This window comes from Amblyomma mixtum, chromosome 9, assembly GCF_055824585.1.
Source record: "Amblyomma mixtum isolate Tamu chromosome 9, ASM5582458v1, whole genome shotgun sequence".
In the NCBI taxonomy this organism is placed as follows: Eukaryota; Metazoa; Arthropoda; class Arachnida; order Ixodida; family Ixodidae; genus Amblyomma; species Amblyomma mixtum.
This window is the reverse complement of record NC_143020.1, coordinates 62789446-62812622: the sequence shown is the minus strand read 5'-3', so window position 1 is coordinate 62812622 and position 23177 is coordinate 62789446. Positions and strand designations below refer to the sequence as shown.

At 47.4% G+C, this 23177-nt stretch overlaps 1 protein-coding gene across 4 annotated transcripts; it reads right to left on the bottom strand.

Annotated features, from left to right (window-relative positions):
* Positions 1-7466: 7466 nt before the first annotated feature.
* Positions 7467-23113, bottom strand: LOC149329323 (uncharacterized). Of its 4 annotated transcripts, none has more exons than XM_089561908.1 (4): positions 20747-23113; positions 18438-18587; positions 15716-15769; positions 7467-14904 (listed from the first exon to the last, which is right to left on the bottom strand). In XM_089561908.1, the coding sequence occupies exons 2-4, from the start codon at positions 18466-18468 to the stop codon at positions 14012-14014; spliced, it is 978 nt and encodes a 325-aa protein (XP_089418034.1). In that variant the 5' UTR covers positions 18469-18587; positions 20747-23113; the 3' UTR covers positions 7467-14011. The 4 variants fall into 4 exon arrangements, with proteins under 4 accessions (XP_089418034.1, XP_089418035.1, XP_089418036.1 ...); XM_089561909.1 differs by having other exon boundaries at positions 21104-23113; XM_089561910.1 differs by having other exon boundaries at positions 21729-23113.
* Positions 23114-23177: the final 64 nt, after the last annotated feature.

Here is a 23177-nt window from a genome sequence, read left to right as displayed (position 1 = left end):
ATGTAAGTTAGCGCCGTGTGTTGTCTGTCTTTCTGTGTCCTTGTCTCTGTGCGCTACGTTGTTACCTTTCAAATATGAACCAACAAGCCCAAGCATATACCCTTCTGGATAAAGTTATCAGGAAAAAACACTTTCCACTGTTTTATTTGTTTTCGCCTTTGTTTTTCACCCGTTGGAGAAAGTGCTTGAGGACATGTGTCTTGTGTTTTCATATTTTTAAAAGAAGAAAGCTTATCAAACTGTCAGATTTTAAGCACCATCAAAGTTTCTTAGAAGCAAATAAATTCTATGCTTTGGTTGGCGGAAGATAGTCGTAGTCGCTGATGGGCCCTAAAACTCAATGCAAACACTATCTTGTCAGCAAGGTTTGGTCTTGATTACAGGACATTATATAGTGCCCAGAATGTTTTTTTTTTTACTCTCGCAGGTAAACACTGAAGATCGTGTATGTTGAAGGAAAAGGATGTACTTCAAAACTGAAGGAAAGGCGTATAACTGGCCCCCTACGAAACCGATGAAGAGCGGCAGCTTCGAAAGCAAAGGAAAAGCGCATAACTGTCCCCCTGGGAGAGTGGTTTCGCAGGTCAAAGCGTACCGGCCGCGGTGGCTCCGTGGTTAATTGAGGCGCTCGTCTACTGAGCCTGAGTACCCGAGTTCGACTCCGACCGCGGCGGCAGTGTTCGATGGAGGCGGAACGTAAAAAACGCCCGTGTGCTCTGCGATGTCAGTGCACGTTAATGAAACCCAGGTGGTTGAAATTATTCTGGAGACCTCCACTACGTCACATCTTTCTCTTGTTCTTCTTTTATCCCTTCCCATTACGGCGCGGTTCAGGTGTCCACCGAGATATGTGACACAGATACTGCGCCATTTGCAACAGTGCCTCCTGAAGATTACATTACAAACTCTCCAGCAGAGCTGCAATGTTTGACAATCAGTACTTTGCACGCATCTTCAAGCCACAGAGCTGGCAAAAGGTCCGTGGGCCTCCGCACGGCCCCACTGTACTCAAACGTCATGTCCCGGAGGCTCATGACGCTGGCAGCCTGGCTTGTGGTGATGGATTGCTTGGCCGGGTCCTCAGAACGCAGTGGGGTTTCCCAAGCCTGGTAAGGTGCTCCAGGCCCCGCGGGGGAGGATCTGCCGGGCAGGGTTAAAGAATATGGTCGAGATCTAGTGGCTTTGGGGCGGTGGCAGAGGGTACAGGAGGGGTTTGTGTGCACTTGGTGATAGCGCGAGCGTGGGGAGGGTAAAGTGTGGGCTTGGAGCCGCCTCCAAAGTGTCTAATGATCGAGGGAAGGATGGGGTGGAAGGTGCAGAGCCGACGCTCAGCGTTGCAGGCCTGCGTCATTTCACTGAATGAGTGCATGCGCTCCCGCGAGAACCCCAGGTCGAAGGCCGCCGGTGCCCGGTTGAGAGAACCTCGGGCTAAAGCGTTGGCGGCCTCGTTTCCGGGATTCCCGGAGTGGGCATGCACCCATATCAGCTCCATGTGGCGGGGCGGGTGCGCGCGGCGAATTTTACATTGAATGTCAGAGGGTAGGTAGTTAATGTATACTAAGAAAAGTAATGGTGATAGGCTGACCCCTTGGGGGACACCCCATGTTACATCTGTTAAGGATGACTGGATGTAATTGGCAGATGTGAACTGTGAGCGCCCTTTTATAAAATGTTCTAGCCAGCATATTAGATTTGCAGGAATCCTGAGGCACAAAAGTTTCGGCAGCAGATGGTTGTGAGATATGCGATCGAATCCCTTTGAAATATGTTTGTAAAGATTGCATCTATTTGGAGGTTATTTTCCACGTCCTTAAGTATGCCTTGGGTGAAAGCTGAGCCAGCTGTGTTTCGCATATGAAAGTGATTTCCTGAAGCCATGCTGATGAGGATTAAAGAAATTAATTGAATCAAGGTGGGACATTTAAGCTTGAGGCTATAACATGCTTTAGAAGTTTAGAAGATATGCTATTAACGGATACTGAATGATAGTTAGCTGGGCATGCGCGATCACCTGTTTTCAAAGTGGGAACAATTTAATAACCTATCTTCCAATTATCAGGAATGCTTTCGGTGTCTAAAGATTGGGTAAATATTAGACGTAAGATCTGGATTGATAATGATGGAGTGTTTTTAAGGAGTTTACTGCTTATTTGTTCGCGTCCTGCAGATGCTAAAAGCTTGAGTAACTGATTAATTGGGAGATTCCTTCGGGGCTATTTTCAATTTCTGGCATTTCTTTTTGACTATGGACCATCATAATCAGCCTGATTACGTCCGCTGCAGGGCAAAGGCCTCTCCCAAGCAATCCATCGCCACAGGCCGGACTGCCAGCGCCATGAGCCTCCAGGACATGAACGTTTGAGTGCAGTGGGGCCATACGGAGGCCCACGGACCTTTTGCCAGCTCCGTGGCTTGAAGATGCGTGCAAAGTACTGATTGTCAAACATTGCAGCTCTGCTGGAGAGTTTGTAATGTAATCTTCAGGAGGCACTGTTGCAAATAAAGTTTTCACCACGATCGCGCTTTAAGCTAAATTGTTTTTTTGAGTAAAGGAAATGGCGCAGTATCTGTGTCACATATCTCGGTGGACACCTGAACCGCGCCGTAATGGGAAGGGATAAAAGAAGAACAAGAGAAAGATGTGACGTAGTGGAGGTCTCCAGAATAATTTCAACCACCTGGGTTTCTTTAATGTGTTCTCGCAGGTACGCATGCACTCATTCAGTGAAATGACGCAGGCCTGCAAAGCCGAGCGTCGGCTCTATACCCTCCACCCCACCTTTCCCTCGACAATTATCATTAGACACTTTGGACGCGGCTCCAAGCACGCACTTTACCCTCCCCACGCTCGCGCTACCACCAAGTTTACACAAACCCCTTCTGCACCCTCTGCCCACCCCAAAGCCACTCTCGACCATATCATTTTCCTCTGCCCGGCGGATCCTCCCCCGCAGGGCCTGGAGGACCTTACCACTTGGGAGGCTTGGGAGACCACACTGCATTCTGAGGACCCGGCCAAGCAATCCATCACCACAAGCCGGGCTGCCAGCGTCATGAGCCTCCGGGACATGAACGTTTGAGTGCAGTGGGGCCGTGCGGAGGCCCACGGACCTTTTGTAAGCTCCGTGGCTTGAAGATGCGTGCAAAGTACTGATTGTCAAACATGCGAGCTTTGAGATTCAGTTCCCGCAATTTGTTACGGACAGACTTCGGAATGAAGTGCAGCTCTGCTGGAGAGTTTGTAATGTAATCTTCAGGAGGCACACTGTGCCCAAACTCCCCTGTTGCAAATAAAGTTTTCATCACGATCGCGCTTTAAGCTAAATTGTTTTTTTGAGGAAAGGAAATGGCGCAGTATCTGTGTCACATATCTCAGTGGACACCTGAACCGCGCCGTAACGGGAAGGGATAAAAGAAGAACGAGAGAAAGAGGTGACGTAGTGGAGGTCTCCAGAATAATTTCAACCACCTGGGTTTCTTTAACGTGCACTGACATCACACAGCACATATGGGCGTTTTTTACGTCCGCCTCCATCGAACGTTGCCGCCGCGGTCGAGTTCGAACTCGGGTACTCGGGCTCAGTAGACGAGCGCCTCAACCAAGGAGCCATCGCGGCCGGTACGCTTTGAGCTGCGAAACAACTCTCCCAGGGGGACAGTTTTGCGCCTTTCCTTTGCTTTCAAAGCTGCCGCTCTTCATTGGTTTCGTAGGTGTCCATTGTCCAAGGGGGGCCAGTTGTGTGCTTTTCCTTCAATTTCGAAGTACCCTTCCTTTTCCCTCATCATAAAGGGCCTTCAGTATTTATCTGCCAGAGTAAAAAAAAACAGTGATGGTTCAACAGCACAAACACACACAGACCAAGAAGGAGACAAGACACACACAGCGCTATGTGTGCCTTGTCTCCTTCTTGGTCTGTGTGTGTTTGCGCTGTTGAAGCATCACTATGAATTTACACCAACTAGCCCAATCTGCAGTTCTTCTACAGTAAAAAAAAAATTCTAGGTGCAATATCATGTCCTGTAATCAAGACCAAACCTTGCTGACAAGATAGTGTTTGCATTGAGTTTTAGGGCCCATCAGCGACTACGACTATCTTCCGCCAACCAAAGCATAGAATTTATTTGCTTTCAAGAAACTTCGATGGTGCTTAAAATCTGACAGTTTGATAAGCTTTCTTCTTTTAAAAATATGAAAACACAAGACATGTCCACAAGCACTTTCTCCAATGAGCGAAAATCAAAAGCGAAAATAAATAAAACAGTGGAAAATGTTTTTTCCTGATAACTTTGTCCAGCTTTGCACGTTAAGCTATGTGTATATGTTTGTACGAAAATGACTACAGTGAGTGCCTCCAATAGGAATGAGAGCCCGTGCACTCTCAGACATTCATGCCTTTAAGTCAATGTATAGACAGAAATGGTGCAGAGCCTTTTCTTTTGTTCTTAACAAATGAACAGACTTGCAACTTTGCATGCATTGTTCTGAAGATATTATTGATTTATGATAGATTTATACTGTAACCTGGGCATTTAAATTCTTCTATAGGGGCTTTGACACTTATTGTGTTGTCAGCACCATTTCTGCTGAGAGCACAGATTCATCTGATAGTATATTCCTCCAGGCTTCACATTCATTGGGATTCGATATATGCTTTACACAGTTTTCTTGCTTAAATGAGCAACTTTGATAACAAACGCCAAGAGCTTTCGACCTGAAAACTTAATAAGCAAATTATTATTTCCCTTTAATCAGACCAGTTCAGCTGCATGATGCCCAATTACGTAATCACATGACCAAAGTCCTGCATGAAAGTTTTAACCCTTGCTCTCTCTATTTCAATAAAATACCTTACCTTTAATTAAAAATGAAGTGGGTATTACTTTACCTGAGCACTTACTTGAAGGATCTTTAAACCAAACCAAACCAATAGTGATGGGGTCAGTGTGGAGCACGATGTCGGCAGCAGAGTCACTTCATGTCTTTCGCAGTGCGTACAAAAAATGTAGACAGATGTGCGGGCGGGTGAGGATAGGTGGTCTTTTCATGGTTCGTGTGCCTCGAGTTGTGGTAGGCAGGGATGATAAGACTTGTGCGCTATGTCATAACAGAATTCATGGCATCGACATAGTCTTGTGATGTGACATCATTTAGTTAAATTTGTGAGATGAGCACTGCATGTTAGTTTGGTGACACTTTCACGATAGGAACAAGCAGAGAAGATGAACCTACAGCGGCGTGGTTTTGCATTGCTTCCAGTGTATTCTTCAATTATTAAGATTAGGGTCCCAATTACTCATGCACACTCTAGTCCCGACAGTACAAATGTTACATAAGCTAATGATTTCAACGATTGTGGTTGAAAGCTTATAAAGTATAGAGCTTATAGAGTGCCGTTTGTAGGGAATGTTCACTCTTGATTTCTTCGTGCCGAGCTTGTGCAGCAACTTCATCTGCTTTCTAATTGCCACTGATTCCGATGTCGCTCAGAACTCTGCAAACGGCTCCTGTTACGTTGCGTATGATGTCGCCGATTTCTGGTGTAACTGCATTTGTATGGTGAAGTCAGGCACGTGAGTATGCTTAGAGAATCAGTCGAAATGATGCCGTTCACAATGTTATCATTTATTAATTTTTCTAGAGTCTCTGAGAGAGGGCGTAATGCTCTGTGAAGAAGATGGGTGCACTCTGGGGTAGTAGTAATGTCTTTCACAATTGTTTTGTACTGCGGCACTGCCAAGGTGGCATTCTGATTTTGAACCATTGGCAAAAAATGCTGCATATTCATCGTATTTTTAGTTTCTTAAATATTCTTGTAATATCTGTTCATTAGCCGTATATTTTTTCTGAAAATGCGTCAATGTTGCATTAAAGGGAAGTATGTACAATATAGCATTAAGGCCTGTGTTCTTTAGAAGCAATTCAGATCATTGGCACAGGCCTGGATTTTCTATAAATGATGATAAACTGGTTACACTCGCACGTACAGTTTCCAGACTGGCTGTCCAAGCAGCCAAAACAATGGGCTGGCCCCATTGCCAGTTGCTGAAGCAGCCGAAGGCCTGGATTGGTAGGTGGACAAGTTGTGCAGTTCCTCAAAGATGCCGTTTAGTTTTCCTGCTAAAATTAAACTCAAAGAACCACCACTCTTGTTGAGCCACCACATCACCTGCAGGTGCATACTCACGAGTATGCCCTCCCTCTGATGCATTCAACCATTTGGGGCTTCAAAGCAAAAAATTTTTCTGCTGCAGCATCTAGGTAGTCTTCCTCACATCTTTTAAAGATGAACTGGGAGTTTCCCATATCTCCCCAATCAGTCTTTTCTCTATTTGATGCCACTAAAGTTTTGAAAGCAACATTCGCAGGATGGATGATCCTCCTGAAACAACACGCAACGCTGGCTTGGTAGTGGGAAGCATCTTGGTTTGCTTCTTTTCTTCCACTGTTCTTTTATGATCGTTCTTCAGGCACAACCTGACAGCAGCACATAACTATGGGAGTGTAACACTGACCTAAGCTCAGAGCATAGGCTGCATTCATACCCCTATTCTAAACATTCTGCTTTTCTTACTCAGTGTTGCATACAGTGATGCACCACAGCCATTTTAGTTTTCCTTTTTCTTTAAGTGGAGCCTTCGTCATCAGGAGGCTCCTAGGTTTAGCTTTGCTTAAGGGGGATGTGCGTAGACTGACAAACCAGTGCCCAGTGGTTCCTGGAGCCCAAGCGGAGGCAGACAGGCCCTTTCATTGTCCATTTACTCCAGTCAGTTTGAAGTGTCTAGTAGGGGCTGTTATGAGGCTCTTCTCTGAACTTTGCGCTAAGAAGAGAAGGTAAAAGAATAAATTTAGCGCGTCGGAAGGGACGCTCCTAGCCTGGACCTTGTACGGTCAAAGGTCTGCGATGAAAATGGCAGTGTTTAGAGCCACTCTGCAGCAATGGTGGCTTCAGTGTGGCTTCATGGAAACAAGGCGACGGGTATAATTACTGAAAAACATTTTCTCTTCAATTCTGTGCATCGAACTACATCCACTGCACAACAAAAGTCTCTCGTTCACCCCAAATACACCCTGTGCTCTTCCAGACAGATCGAGCAACCTCATCCCAAAAAACTTCCTAATCTCAACCGGTAACCCAACTCATTACCATCCAATACTGTGTCTGGCTTCTTTCAAGGTATGACCCGTTTGTAGTACGGGACAAAAACTTGGAGAAGCTTCTGAAAAAACACTACTTGTGGTTGCGGTATTCTTTACTGCTGTCATCTATAAGTTAGTGCTGTCAGTTAGTGCTGTCAGTTAGTGCTGCTACTAGTGCTGTCATCTGTAAGTGATAGCAATTCTATCCTGGATGCAACGCACGATGATGTTTAAGGATGCTCGAAGTATAACAACAAAATAAAGAAAACAACAGCTTTTTGAAGAACTGCAATGCTTTTGAATTTTAATGCACAATATGCCAAGCAAGTGAGTTTTACAAACAGCCAGAATATATTCAACATTTTGAATAGAAACTGCTACAAAATACTATTCATGTGCACTGAGGAATTTCCTACAATGGATCCAAATTACGAGCTTTACAATACACTACAAGATTACAGTGCTTTTTGCAGGCTCTAATCACAGTATTCTTTGTTTCAGCAGCCACGACTCTTGTAGCGTGTTATCACGAACACTTTATGTAAATCGAGAAGGCATTTTCAAGTAACACCAAAACAAGAGAGAAGCTACCAGACTGTCAAATGGTCACAAACAGCTGAAATTATGACAACGAAAAAAGATTAAAAATGGTGCCGACACAATGCTCCACAAATATTATGCCATTTATATCCAGCAGACAGGGCTCTCTGTAATGGTAAAGCAGATGTTAGTTAAATCTTTTGTTAGTCCTCATTCCAAACAACAGAGAACACTTCAAACCGCCAAACTAACATAAAACACATCATTTTGAGGCTGGACACCTGCTTGTCCTCCCTCATTCCTGCCACTAACACTGCTGGAATAAACACACAAAGATTTACACAAGAACAAGTTTTCTTCGGTTGTCATAGAAACATATTGCCGCCAGGTGTCCCCGTGCGGCGCCTAAAGGACGAAGAAGTGAGTAACTCGCGTGCTCTCGGAGCTGAGACTGTTTCTCTGTTTGCGGCCTGTGCCTAGCCTGTGTGATTAAGGACCCATCTGTGACATTTGTGGTGGAGGTGCTGGGTACATCGCCCTGGAATATGTCGCACACCCCTCCTAACACCGAGGACCACCCCAGACCTCTCCCTATCGACACGCCAGTGCATCGGGTCAGTCGCGGCAATCTAGGACTGCCGCCTGAGCAGGGGCTGTTGGAGACTACCTCGACACCTGGCCGGCTGCCTCCTGAGCTCAGGCCATTTGACACTACCTCGGCGCCTGCCCCTCAACCAGTTATGCAAGGCGCCGCGTACTACACCCTCCACAACCCACGGCTACCAAAATCCTTTCACGGGACTCAGCTGGAGGACGTGGAAGATTGGCTCCTCCAGTTTGAACGTGTCGCCACATTTAACCAGTGGGATGACGCCGCCAAACTGAGGAACGTTTTCTTCAGCTTGGAGGACGGTGCTCGGACGTGGTACGAAAACCGTGAGGACGCTCTTTTGTCATGGCATGAGTTCCGACGTCAACTGCTCGCCGCGTATGTCAGCGCTGATCGTCGGGAGCGAGCTGAACGCGCCCTGCAGTCCCGCATGCAGATGCCCAATGAAACGGTTACCATGTACGTCGAAGACATGACGCGTCTCTTCCGACGGGCTGACCCAGCCATGTCGGAAGCCAAAAAGCTGCGCCACCTAATGCGTGGTGTGAAAGAACAGCTTTTCGCCGGCCTCGTGCGCAGCCCCCCAAGCACTGTTGCCGAGTTTCTAGCAGAGGCTATCACGATGGAGCAGGTTCTCCGGCAGCGTTCCACCGCGTACGACCGGCCCGTCCTTTCTGCTTCTGTTACGGAGCCTCTCCCGGCGTTCAACACCAATACCGACTTCCTCCGTGACATGATCCGCACTGTCGTCCGCGAGGAGCTGCAGAAGATCTGTGGTACGTCGCAGACCACGGCCAGCTCATTTATGGGCGTTATCCGCGACGAGGTGCAGCAGGCTATCAGGCCACAGTTGCTACGCGGCGAACCACAGCCAGTACAGCCAGATTACTACCGCCCGACGTACGCTGAAGCTCTGCGACGCCCTGCACCGAATCCAGCGGCATTTACACAGCCTATCGAGACGGACTACTGCCGCCCGACGTATGCTGACGCTTTACGACGCCCTGCCCCAAATGCAACGGCGTTTGTTCAAGCCAATCACGACGTCCCGCTACCCTCGGTGCAGCCAGTGCAGCACATCCCGAGTGACCGACGATCCCTGCGCAGAGCGGACGTCTGGCGTGGCCCAGACCGACGACGTTTGTGTTTCCATTGTGGGGAGCCCGGTCACCTGTTCCGGCGGTGCCCATATCGTGAACTTGGCCTGCAGGGTTTTTCCCCCGATGCGCCAAGACCCCGATTTGGTCAACGGCCCCCTGCGATTGAAGCGTACGTGACGCAGCAACCTATGTGGTCCATGGCGCGCCGTCAGTCCCGATCACCGTCCCCTCGCCGGTCATCATTTTCGCCGAAACCGCAGAACTTTTCGCGAGCGACAGCGGACCGCTCGCCCAGTCCTCGTCGGGAAAACTGAAGACAGCGACCTCCGGGGGCGTGGTCGCTGGATATCGATGCTGCAAGGACCCCCCGACGACGCCGACATCCGATGATAGAGCTTTGTCGACGTCGACGACAGCAGGTGATCTAAAGGAGCGATTCTCACTCGACATACCCGTGCTTCTCGACGGTCACAGCATTAGCGCGTTGGTGGACACAGGAGCAGAGTTTTCAATTATTAGTGGCAAATTGGCAGCGCTTCTCAAGAAAGTCACGACTCCCTGCTCTGGTCTGCAGATCCGGACGGCGGGGGGCCATATCATTACTCCGCTTGGACAGTGCACGGCTAGGGTCCAGATCATCGATTCGACGTTCGTAGTGAGCTGCCTGGTGCTCCGCGACTGTTCTCGGGACCTGATTTTGGGCGTAGATTTTCTCCGTGAGAATGGGGCCGTTATCGACCTGCGGAACAGAACCGTTACGTTTTCTACAGCGAAAGCCGACGACACCTCCGATGTTCGTCAACGCAGGTCCGCCCTTCGTATTTCCACTGAGAGTGTTTTAATCCCGCCGCGCGCCAGTGTTTTTGCAAGAGTTGAATGCGATGATAGGCTACGTGATGGACCTGCAGTCGCCGAGGGTAACCTTTCCTTGCTACTGACACACGGCATTTGCTCGGCCCGAAGCCTTGTCCACCTCCATAACGGTCGGTCGGAGCTCCTGATTACTAATTTTACCAACGAACCTCGTCGCCTTTTCCGAGCTACTGCCATCGCGTGGGCCGACCAATTGGCAGATGTTACTGAGTGTTTTGCGTCCGAGGACATGGTACAACCGGACACGTCCCTGGATCGCATCGATATTAGCTCCGGGCTATCAGCGACTCAACAGCGCGACCTACGCACTCTACTGCTTCAATACCAAACCTGCTTCGCATCCTCCTCGAAAGTGCGGCAAACGGCGGTCACAAAGCATCGAATCATCACTTCCGATGATGCTCGCCCCATACGACAGCAGCCATACCGCATTTCTCCGAAGGAACGCGACGCCATCCAAACGCAGGTGAAGGAGATGCTTACAGACGGCATAATTCAGCCTTCTAAGAGCCCATGGTCGTCGCCTGTTGTTCTGGTAAAGAAGAAGGATGGGACTTTGCGCTTTTGCGTTGATTACCGTAAGCTGAACGCCATAACGAAAAAGGACGTCTACCCGCTGCCTCGCATCGACGACTCACTCGACAGACTTCGCCGCGCCAAGTATTTTTCATCGATCGATCTCAAGAGCGGATATTGGCAGATTGAGGTTGATGAACGTGACCGCGAAAAAACTGCCTTCATCACACCCGACGGCCTATATGAATTTAAGGTGTTGCCCTTCGGCCTTTGTTCAGCGCCTGCGACGTTTCAGCGCATGATGGACACTGTCCTGGCTGGCCTCAAATGGCAAACCTGTTTGGTTTATCTAGATGACGTGGTGGTGTTCTCAGAAACCTTCGACCAACACCTTGAACGCCTGCGAACCGTGCTGGATGCCCTGCGATTGGCCGACTTAACACTTAAACCCGAGAAGTGCCACTTTGGCTACAAAGAGCTCAGGTTTCTTGGCCATGTTGTGAGCGCCGACGGTGTAAAACCCGACCCCGAGAAAACAGCCGCCGTAGCCGAGTTTCCCCGTCCTACTACAAAGAAAGCGCTCAAGCGCTTCTTGGGTTTGTGCGCCTACTACCGCCGTTTTATCGCAGACTTCTCCAGCATCGCTGAACCCTTGAACCGCTTAACGCGTGAAGATACACCGTTCGTCTGGACTGCCGCGCAAGAGGCTGCTTTCACAGAGCTGCGCCGACGGCTGCACACTACCCCTGTGCTTGCTCACTTTGATGAGGAGGCTGCTACCGAGATACACACCGACGCTAGCAATATTGGGCTTGGTGCCGTCCTCGTTCAGCATCAAGAAGGCGTGGAACGTGTGATCGCGTATGCGAGTCGCGCACTCTCGCGCACCGAAATCAACTATTCCACCTCAGAAAAGGAGTGCCTCGCCGTCATCTGGGCGACGATGAAATTTCGGCCTTATATCTACGGTCGCCCTTTCAAAGTCGTCACAGACCACCATTCCTTGTGCTGGCTGACTAATCTCCGGGACCCATCAGGCCGCCTGGCACGCTGGAGCCTTCGCCTTCAGGAATTTGATTATACAATTGTCTATAAGTCCGGACGTAAACACGAAGATGCCGACACGCTCTCGCGCGCACCCGTCGAGCAAGCTGATGACAGCACAGAGGACGACCATCGTTTCCTAGGTGTGGTCAGCAGTTCGGACTTGGTGGCAAGGCAGCGTGCTGACGCTGACCTGCGGTCTGTCATGGATCACCTAGAGGGCCATGCTTCCAACGTACCTCGACCCTTTTCCCGCCACCTGTCCTCTTTTTGTATTCGCAATGGCGTACTCTACAAGAAAAACTCACGTAACGGTGACCGGACCTACCTCCTAGTTGTGCCATCAGACCTCCGCGACGACATCCTTTCAGCGTGTCATGATGAGCCCACATCTGGCCACTTGGGATTTGCACGCACGCTCGCTCGAGTGCGTCAGGCCTATTATTGGCCTAAACTTGCAGCGACCATCCATCGCTACGTCAGAGGTTGCCGTGAGTGCCAGCGTCGTAAGTCGCCACCGCTAAAGCCTGCAGGTTTGCTCCATCCAATTGAACCACCCCGCACACCTTTTGACCAAGTCGGCATTGATCTTCTGGGCCCATTTCCTGTATCAGCATCTGGCAATAAGTGGATTATAGTTGCGACTGATTATTTGACGCGCTATGCGGAAACCAAGGCGGTGCCGCGCAGTACATCCTCGGAAATCGCGCATTTCTTCATACACCACATCGTTTTACGACACGGCGCCCCGTCTTCCGTAATCACCGACAGAGGCACTGCGTTTACTGCACAGCTCATGCACGAGGTGTTCCAGCTGAGTCACACGACCCACCGCAAGACTACTGCATACCACCCGCAGTCAAACGGGCTCACGGAGCGCCTCAACAAAACCTTAGCGGACATGCTCGCCATGTACGTCGATGTACAGCACAAGACCTGGGACGAGATCCTCCCATACGTGACGTTTGCCTATAACACGGCGCTTCAGGAAACGACTCGCTTTACGCCGTTTCGCCTCGTCTACGGGCGTGAGGTACAGACAATGCTCGACGCCATGCTTCCGTGCGCCCCTGACGACCAGGAGCTCACGTCGGACGCCGAGGAGTTTACCCGGCACGCAGAGGAAGCCCGGCAACTGGCCCGTATGCACATCCGACGGCAGCAGGCCACGGATGCACAACGCTACAACCAACGACATCGACACGTAGAGTACCACCCCGACGACAAAGTGTGGGTATGGACCCCAGTACGTCGCCCAGGACTGTCGGAGAAGCTCCTGAGCCGCTACTTTGGACCGTACACAGTGTTGCGCCGTATCACGGATGTGACGTATGAAGTCCTCCCCGATGGCACTCTACCGAGTTCGCGCCGTCGACCTCAGCCTGAGGTCGTGCACGTACTGCGCATGAAGCCTTACTGTACACAGTAAGGAACGTAGCCTCTTCCGTGTGTTCTTTTTATTTGTACCTGCAGCCGTTGAGCGGCATGTGACCGTTTGTTCACTTGCTTACTTCCTCCCGTTCACTCAATGTGCGCCCACGTTTTTGCTTTCTTTTTTTGGGGGAGGGGGAATAATGCCGCCAGGTGTCCCCGTGCGGCGCCTAAAGGACGAAGAAGTGAGTAACTCGCGTGCTCTCGGAGCTGAGACTGTTTCTCTGTTTGCGGCCTGTGCCTAGCCTGTGTGATTAAGGACCCATCTGTGACAATATATAAGTTTGGTGATATAAATGATTGAATTTATACTCATTCTCACAAAAATTAGCTCACTCAGGCTTAAGGATTAAAAATAATTGTTTTGTGCACTTTTACTCCGCACCATTTCTTCACTGAGGCAGCCTGACAACTGCCAGCAGCGATAAACATTGGAGATCAGTTTTTGGAAGGCACTCTCCAACAGAAAGTGATGCCATACCGGTATGACAGTGATTTCATTTCCATCCATGCACGTTTACGAGCACAGCATGCTGACTCTCCGTGTTCCGGAAATACTTAGCAGGAATATGTAGCCTAAGGGAACAGCAAATGTTGTTTTCTGAAAACTCCCTCAAAGTGAACAGAACTTACAAATTTAGTTAATGATGGAGGTTAGCTACCAGCACCTTTCATAGGGCATTCAGCTAGAATCTCATTAGCTTGCATACAAAATGGCAACTAGAAACACATTTTGACTAAGGGCATCACGAACCACTGCTACTTTTTGTGAACCGCCTTTTTGTGCCGTTTCAAATTATGGCTCTGGATGAATCCCTTTTGGCACAAGTCACATTGGTAGGGCTTTTCACCCTTATGGGATCTAACATGCCTCGCAAGAACTGAATGTACTGCAAATGCCATGGGGCACAGCTGACACTGATACGGCTTTTCGCCCGTGTGGCTACGGATGTGTCTCACCAGGATGCTCCTGCCTGCAAAGCTGCCACCACAGTGGTCGCAACGGTAAGGACGCTCGCCTGTATGAGTGCGCTGGTGTTGCTCTAGGGTGAACTTTTGTGCAAAGCTGCTATCACAGTGGTCGCAACGGTAAGGACGCTCGCCTGTATGAGTGCGCTGGTGTTGCTCTAGGGTGAACTTTTGTGCAAAGCTGCTACCACAGCTGTCACAACGGTAAGGTCGCTCGCCTGTATGAGTGCGCTGGTGTCTCTCCAGATGGGCCTTTTGTGCAAAGCTGCTGCCACAATGGTCACAATGGTAAGGTCGTTCACCAGTGTGAGTGCGCTGGTGTGCCCTCAGATTGGACTTAACTGCAAAGCTGTTCCCACAATCGTCACAACGGTAAGGGCGGTCGCCTGTGTGAGTCCGCTGGTGTCTCCCCAGATGGTGCTTTTCTGCAAAGCTATTTCCACAGTCGTTACAATGGTATGAGCGGTCGCCTGTATGAACTCTGAGATGCTGCACTAGATGGTATCTTCTTTTGAATCCCTTGCTGCAGTGGGTGCATTTGTGAACCTTATTTCCTGTGGGATTGCCCCAGTGGTTACCCATGTCAGAAGGAGTAGATTCCGTGCAGTGGCCCACAGGGTGGCTTTCACCTGTTGAATCTTCCACAGCAGGTGCGCCATGGTCGCTCTGTGTCACGACTGCACCTGTGTTGCACAGGCAGAGTACTTCAAATAAAGTGCCTGAAGCAACAATCCACAATGCACTTGGTTTGGTTTGGTTTATTGGGTTTAACGTCCCAAAGCGACTGAGGCTATGAGAGACGCCGTAGTGGAGGGCTCCGGAAATTTCGACCACCTGGGGTTCTTTAACGTGCACTGACATCGCACAGTACACGGGCCTCTAGAATTTCTCCTCCAAAGAAATTCCAGCCGCCGCGGCCGAGATCGAACCCGCGTCTTTTGGGTCAGCAGCCGAGCACCATAACCACTGAGCCACCGTGGCGGCACAATGCACTTGGAACTAGGAAGAAAAGTTGAATGCAGAGGACACACTGATTAAAAGCTGTGGATGTCTATCGAAAGTTTTATTCAACAGATCTGCAACAGAGAACTCAGGCCTGAAACAAGATGTCTATGCAGTCAAGATGTCTCTGCAGTCACAGGTGGGCTTCATACCAAAACAAGTGGCAGTCAGCTATGTTTAGCCCAGTGCACAATGCCATTTTTTCCTTTTATTTGCTCCTCAGACCATGCCTAACAGGAGGAAAAGGCTAAAGGCTAAAAAGCCTCAGAAGGCTTGGTCTCCTGTACAATTTCTTGGCGCAATGAACAGAACACATATCAGTCCTAGTTTCATGAGCATAGTTGACATATCACAGAAAACAACTTTCCAGAATATCAAAGGCACATATCATCCACCACAGTTCATTGAACTACAGCTTCCATACCCTACAAGCTACTTTGTGAAAGACAACCTTTACAAAAGCATATATGAATAAAAACTGCAGATTCTAACCTGGTGAGTTCTGCAATGAAAGTACGCCATGTTTGTGGTCCCCGGAGCTCAAACCTGCATGTGAAAAGCAGATTGTATCCATTAACACAAAAGATTACGAGTGCAAACGCTCACATGGTGTTATCTTGCATGAGGCGGTGAATATGGAATACACACTGGTAAAACAGCTTTTTCAGGTTGTGTAAATACAGTAGGGCGAGCTTGAAAAGAAGCGAGTTCCAAAGCAAACATTCCAGACTTTCAATTCTGCATGCAGATGAATACTACACTTACGCTCACGAAAAACTGACAATTGCCTAAAAATTTATAGGCTTACCGGAACAAAGCCAACAGCCATTACATCGACGAATGAACATGCACAATTTCTGGCTTCAAGAGCAGTAAATGTCTGCCTACACAGGCTTAAGAACAAACGAGTGACAGTTATTTTTAACAACACAGCACATTGATAGAGCACTCATCTCTTAATAAACCTTTTACACCCGTTTTACTGCACCCAGGGGAAAAAAAAAAAAGACTTTCAGAGCATAGTTACTCGTAAAAACGCCCACGTTACAGCTGCCCACGAATGTTTCCAATGTGCCCAACATAATATTCCGCCTCCACATTCTCTAAGAGTGCAACTAATCAAGTAGAAGCACGTCTGAAACTGCACACTACTCTGCCTTAAGTGCAGTTAGAGCATACCATATTTACTTTTGTGACACCCGCATCTCAAATTTCGGGAAAAGAAATCAGGGCGAAAAAAAGGAGGAAACAACCGTGACGGAAGTTTCTCAATGCGCTGCTCTGAAAGAGGTTTAAGGTGGCCAGCTTTTCCAACACCATGGACAACATGGAAGAAGTCCATCCCTGAGAACATGATGATCAGGTGAGCTCATTGGACAGTAATGAGAGTGAGAGCCGATGATGCATCGTGGTATAAGGGACAATCATCAACACCAGGGGAAGTCTAAGACCCATTTCCAGGCATTCCACCCAGCAGAAGCCAGGAGGGAAGCTTGCGTATTGTACCACAGGTGGGTACCCAGTGGCACAGGGAATTCAACTCAGCACATCCCACGTGCGAGACGCACACTCCAATGACTAGGCCACCGTTGCAGGGAGAGTGAATGTGGCGAGAAACAGCGAGTAAAGGTGCGACTTGTGATCAGTTGTTGCATTATTCTGAGCAGAAATTACAGCATCACTATAACCATTTCACGGACATCCTGTGATGCAAGGGAACCGGTCGGGCAAAACTACAAAACGGACACTGCGAGTGAGAAAAACTGGTAAAACTCTCGATGCATTGTGCAACCGCGCATAGCATCACTACAGCACACAGGTTAACAAAAATATGGGGAAGTTTCTTAAAAGGCTTCGCATTATAACAAAACAATTTCCACCTTAAAGAAAAATAAAGCTTCTACCACCATCATGAAATGAAATCCATACGCAATGAATTCCACGTGTGCAGATCAACATTCAGTATTGTTAGAAAACTAAAATAAACATTATAACCGCACACTCCATACAGCCAAAATGAACGATGTCAGAATGCAGGCTAAATGAGCGCAGCAATAAATACAGTTTGGACAGAGTCAGTAATGCAATATGCAATGACAAAGTGAGGTCAGTCACTTAATTGTGACCGACAACAAAGAATCATACTGCACTCTTCACCAAAGCTAAAAGGGCGCCCATAAACCAGTAAACAGCGGCAAGTACAAAAGAATATAAAATTCACCACACGATACAGCACAAGTTTTGCAGAGCTAAAGTCTTCACAAAGCCCCAACCATGAGTGCAAAGTGGTGGAGTTGCATCGAATTACGTAAGCAAGCATTTGCAGATTCGAGGTCATACAGCACAAGAATCGGGATAAACATTGATATGTCAGACACAGAGGCACGAAAGGCTAAAAGTTCCAAAGCGTGCAATTTTCATCATTGATGTTTCTGCTTCGATTGAAAAATTAAATATAGTATAAATGAAAAAAACATATCATCCACATAACAGAACAATCACAAGTACCAGCATAATTCCATTTATATTTTTGCCATTTACCATTTATATTTTTATATTGCCATTTATATTTTTGAATGAGCATAATATTCGGGAACCAATGGGCCTCCTTTATTAAAGGTGCGCACCAGATGCTTATTTCTTTTTCAATTTTTCGTGTCACAAAGTTGCTAAGTGACGTGCGATGTCCTTCTGACACTGGCACAGACTTTCTTACAAAAATATGCAACAATCTCCTGAATGTTATAACTGCCCTAAAACATATGCCAATCTGACCCATTGTCTTCTGGAATGCCCCACGGCCATTCAGCCTCTGAGTGACCAAGTAATGTGATTCTATGATTACTACTAATTGCCCACCACAAGAGTGCACAAGTTGAACTTCACTCGACTGCTCTATGTGGTCAGGTGTTCTGTTAGTACCCCGACTGGTATGGGAATCCCATTGAGAGCTTAATTTAAACCGTTCAACCAATGCATGCCAGTGACTTCTGCTACACGACTCTTGAGCTAAGAAGAAGAAAGAACTTCGTGCCTATTTTTATTCCCGTTACTCCCTTCTTCCCTCTCCGTCCCAAGCCCAATGCCATTCCTGTGAAAATATTTTCGAAGTAAGCTCACGAAATAAAATTTTGTTTTGATGGTGGTTCCCATTTTCCTTATTGTTTAAATCCCTGTAAATCAAGCAAAATCATTAAAAACGCTTCCATCTCACTTTGTGCATAAACACACTGCTCTGGGATCATTGCACAAGCAATCTTCTAGCTTATGAGCATCATGCAATGGAGTCATGGAAGGCTGGCAGGCGTGGCATCGAAGGTTTCTTCCTCTGGAACCTTGAACACGTTGGCTTATCAGTAACGGCCTGCAAAATAACGGAGAACAAGTAAGCGTCACTGTAAAACAAACACAAATGCCACAAGCAGCGGCGTCTGTGCTGTGATGTTAATAGCAATGCACAAAGGAACAAGAATGCACAAAATCCACGCCTGACTATACATTCTGTCACCTTCTTTGTTCTAGATGTGTTCACAGCAGTAGGTTGCATTCAAAGGTTTTTCATCAGGAATCTACACTGTGTCCTCCTAACACTCCTCCTCATGCCTGCTATTTTAAACAGAGCGCAGCAGAGTAAGAAGAAGTCTCCAACGGCACACAGCATTCTTTATATGCTTTGTGTATTGAATACATATAATGCAGTCCTAGATCAGCAGGCTGAGTAATGAGAAGACTCTCACTCAGGGTCATATTCAGGAACTGTGGTGGATCAGTGGTTATGATGCTTGGCTGCTGACCCAAAAGATGTGGCTTGGATCGCGGCCGCAGCAGTCAAATTTTGATAGAGGCGAAATTCTAGAGGCCCCCATACTATGCAATGTCATGGCACATTAAAGAGCCCCAGGTGGTCGAAATTTCTGGAGCCCTTCACTAGGATGTCCCTGATAGACTGAGTTGCTTTGGGAGGTTTAACTCCCATAAACCATAAAATCAGGCTCATATTCAGATGATCTGAATCGTCAGTGAGTCCGAACTCACATTCAGGTCATGATGCAAGTCGTGAGCAAGTCCGCGCTCAGGCTCATATTATGGTCTGTGTTTTCGCAACGACGGTGCATGCTTAGTTGTTCTTTCCTTAATTTTTTAAAACATCAGAGAGGAGGAATGATTTACAGCCCCAATCAAGGACACCTGAGGGTGAGGCAAGCCGGCGACCTCTGTGGGTGACCCAAGAAGAGGATACCGCAGAAGCAAGGAAGACTGCATTTTCTCCGATTCCCATTGCTAGTTTACGTGGGTGCAGTAATGAGCTGAAAGCTTTGTATGAGTCCCTTCATGCTGTTGAGAGTTTTGGCGTAAAGGCAAAATACAACTGACCAGCATTGTGCTTAAAAATGTGGCCAGGGAACATTAAACATGTAACTCAAAGCATCAGTGTACAAACCTAAACCAAAGAGCATCAGACCAAGAACATGCGTTCATGAGCCTTAATTCAGATCTCTAGAGTCACACATGTGCAAGGCGGAAAAGCATGACCAGATTACTTAAGCAGGCAGCAGATAAGAAGATGAGAAACTGGTCATGCGTTCTGGCCACATATGAGGCCGCAGGGACGTCACGAGATAATGCACCGCGTCTAACACTCAGGTTTTTCCACCTTGGCATCGACCGACTGCCAGTTTACAATGCAACCCTATGCCTTGCCACCGAACAATTTAGACTTGTAATACCACGTTACTACATTTGTGGCTGTGGCCTAATGGTCGCTGTCGTGACATGTGGCAACACAGTATGTATGTCAGGATGAGATCTCCTCCACTGACCCTTTGAAGGCACGACTAAACGTAAATATATGGCAACAATCATGCACTATAACAAGCCAAAACCAATTCAATACAGCATTTTCAATCCGGGAAGTGAGATGTGCAGTACCAAACATAGGATTTGCTCAACCAGAAAAAGATTGCTTCAGTTGTGATTTTGAGCTGAATATCCAACTGCACTGCCAAAATAACCACTGGCTTGCTTTTAAGCAATTTTTTCACCCGAAATTTCCAAGCACAAATATTATGCCAAGTGACAGACAAAAAAGCAGATCTGAAATAAATTAAATGATGGCTAGAGCAGAGGCATTACCACAACTAAGAAATGCAGGACAATTTGTGAACCTAGAGGAGATAGTGCGTAACTTGCAAGGAACTTATAAAAAACACAATGGCAAATGAGCCATCAGACTCCAAGAAAAAGCAGAATCAAAAAATCACACAACACGTCACAGAAATCAAAGGAATATAGCATAGAATACAAAAGATAGCCTTGAATGGGAAAAAAATAAACAGGCCAGGATTAATCAAAGCTTAAAAACAGGATGATTCCGTAGAAAAAACAATCAACCTGTTTAACTAACTAGGCGACGTGGCACTCGCCACAGGCCTTATGCAAAGGGGATGCCAACAGTTATCCATTTATCTAGGGGAGATCTCTTGGTGCATGGTAAGAAGACAGGACCCAGAATACATATTTTACAGGATAGGAGCATCAAGCTATGGGTCGGCACAGACTGGCCGCAGTTCCGCTGGAACCTTCTTCCCCTGGCTAATGGTGCTCCTCAATGTCTGAAAAACTGAGAACACACAATAAAGGTCCAGGAGACACACAAAAAAACGACACCAGCATTGTGCAATACGGCTGTGGGACGCAGACCTGCTTTTTAAAGAAGACCATTTAGTGGAACCGAAGCATGTCATGCACTTTTCATTCCTGTGATGCGGCTGTATTAGGACGCGGAAAAAGAATTTTATACTTGCAGGCCAAGGAGACTACTTCTGTACGCACACACACGCAAAAAAAAATACTGAAGATATGCCATAAAGCTGTTCGTACCAGTTTTCGGCGTAAACTGCTGGTTACAGGTACCGCCATCGGGATATGGTTCACCACAAGTCACCATAACGCACCACCAACGGTTATCACACAAATCGCCACCCAATTCATAAATCATCGGCCTTCTTACCGCAAAGCTCTAGACTGCAATATAAATAATTGTAGCATTTGCTATGCGATTACGAAGACAGAAGAACACAGACATCCGAGAATAAATGCGAACCGGCGCGCGATCTCCACGAACGTGCTGTCTTTGCTAAAGCCTGCTACAAGAGAGATAAGGCGTGGAAAGTTCACTGGCGATCGATTCAGTGAGATGGACATGGCTGAGGATACACACCTAATGAATTTACATAAATGAACGCCAATTAAAGCTTTGCAATTTATTTCGTCCACTTCCCCGCAGTTACAAGTGTCGAAGTGACAGGTTTAAAGGAATAACTCCGGCAAGTTTCACTGAAGAAAATTTGTCTGGTATTGCGGCTTTTACACTTCTGCGGCTTTCACCTTACTGGTAAAGGCGTTAATAAGCCCGAATATTTCGTGACTGTGCGGTCACATTTGGGCATGCACGCACAAAGATGGGCCATGTCTACACACGCGCACGCTGCAAAAGTGACGTTACCGGGTTGCACGAAGTTATCCTTGCTCTGTCCGTAGGCGCATAGATTTCCTTCTGAAAAGCTTCTTCTTCTTACAGACTGAGAACACACAAAAACGAACATGTAATGTAACAGGTTGAGAAACTGGCACAACCGGCAACAAACGAAATGTGTGCATTGCTGATGCCGCCCGCGATGTGGCTTGCGCCATCGTATACATCTTCTCTGCAGGGTTGGTGCGCGCGATTAAATACAAAAAAAAAAAAACATAATGCGAACCATGTAGACAACCTAAATTAAGTACTAATGACAAAGAAAAGTCTGAACTGTGCGCAAAGTATGGTTTATTGAAAAGTGGCTTTGTGTTGTGACTTTCCAGAAAGATGGAAAGCAAAACCGAATTTTGACACTTCTGGTTTCGATATCGCACCCGATGGAGCGCAATGCTTGAATTTTGTATACGAATTTTATATCCGGCTTGACTTATACTTGCGATGGTTTGCTCATCGCCACTGCGTACTTTCCGCTTTATTGAAACTACACTCCGCCGCCGCGCTGAATGCGCAGCACTAGAACGCGACGAGCTCGATTCCGCCGCGCGCAATGCATGTCACGCGTACCCTGTAGATTTGCATGTCCACGGCCTTTGTTTGCAAGGACCTGATCATGTACAGAGTTTTAAAATACAGCTCCTGTCAGGGCTTGCTTTCAGAAAACGCGATTAGGTGACGCTATGCAATGAGATCCTTTGGAGATACGTGAATTCGTTGCTATTGTAGGTCCTAACGTTCTACCTGTTGTAACGGATATAGGCGCATTCGTAGTGGAGCAAAGGAGGTCATATTCTAGGATCCGAGCTCCTTCCACAGGTGAAGGTTCCAAACTGGCAATCTGCCGGTTTGTGCTGCTAAGCTGATTTCAGTAGTTTGGTTCAAGTTTATGCGACGGCACAAAGCGACTAGGGCTAAGAGGGATGCTGCAGTGAAGGGCTCCGGGAGTATCGGCCACTTAGTGTTATTTAACGTGCGCTCACATCGGACAGTACACGGGCCTGTGCACAGTACACAGGACCAATTGGTTCCAGCGGTAATCTGCTCGTCCCAACTACATATACAGCTTCCTGGTTTAAATTTGAACTGGGATTTGTGGTTCCAGCTGATAACTTTTTGCTCTTCAATGGAGAGCTTTTTCCATTGTTTGGGTTAATGAAGCTCTTCAGGAAAAAGAAATTTCAAGATAAATCTCATCGATTGTACCCACTATAAATTCTATAAACAGTGATGAGAAAACTTTGCTAATTAACCAGTCCTCACTGAGAGTACACATATGTATTGCAGTTGGTTGTTGCTCTTGATGTCCTTAGTCAATATGTTTTCGTAGCTACCAATTTGTATGCAAGCTAACGAGATCCTAGCTCAATACCCTATGAAAGGTGTTGGTAGCTAACCTGCATCATTAACTTAATTTGTAAA

Coding starts and splice junctions, on each gene's coding strand:
- LOC149329323 (XM_089561907.1), bottom strand. CDS start 18,468: ATGATCCCAGAGCAGTGTGTTTATGCACAAA. Junction 15,770..18,437: donor GCAGTGTGTTTATGCACAAA/GTGAGATGGAAG, acceptor TTTCACATGCAG/GTTTGAGCTCCGGGGACCAC. Junction 14,905..15,715: donor TTCATTGCAGAACTCACCAG/GTTAGAATCTGC, acceptor TGTGCAACACAG/GTGCAGTCGTGACACAGAGC.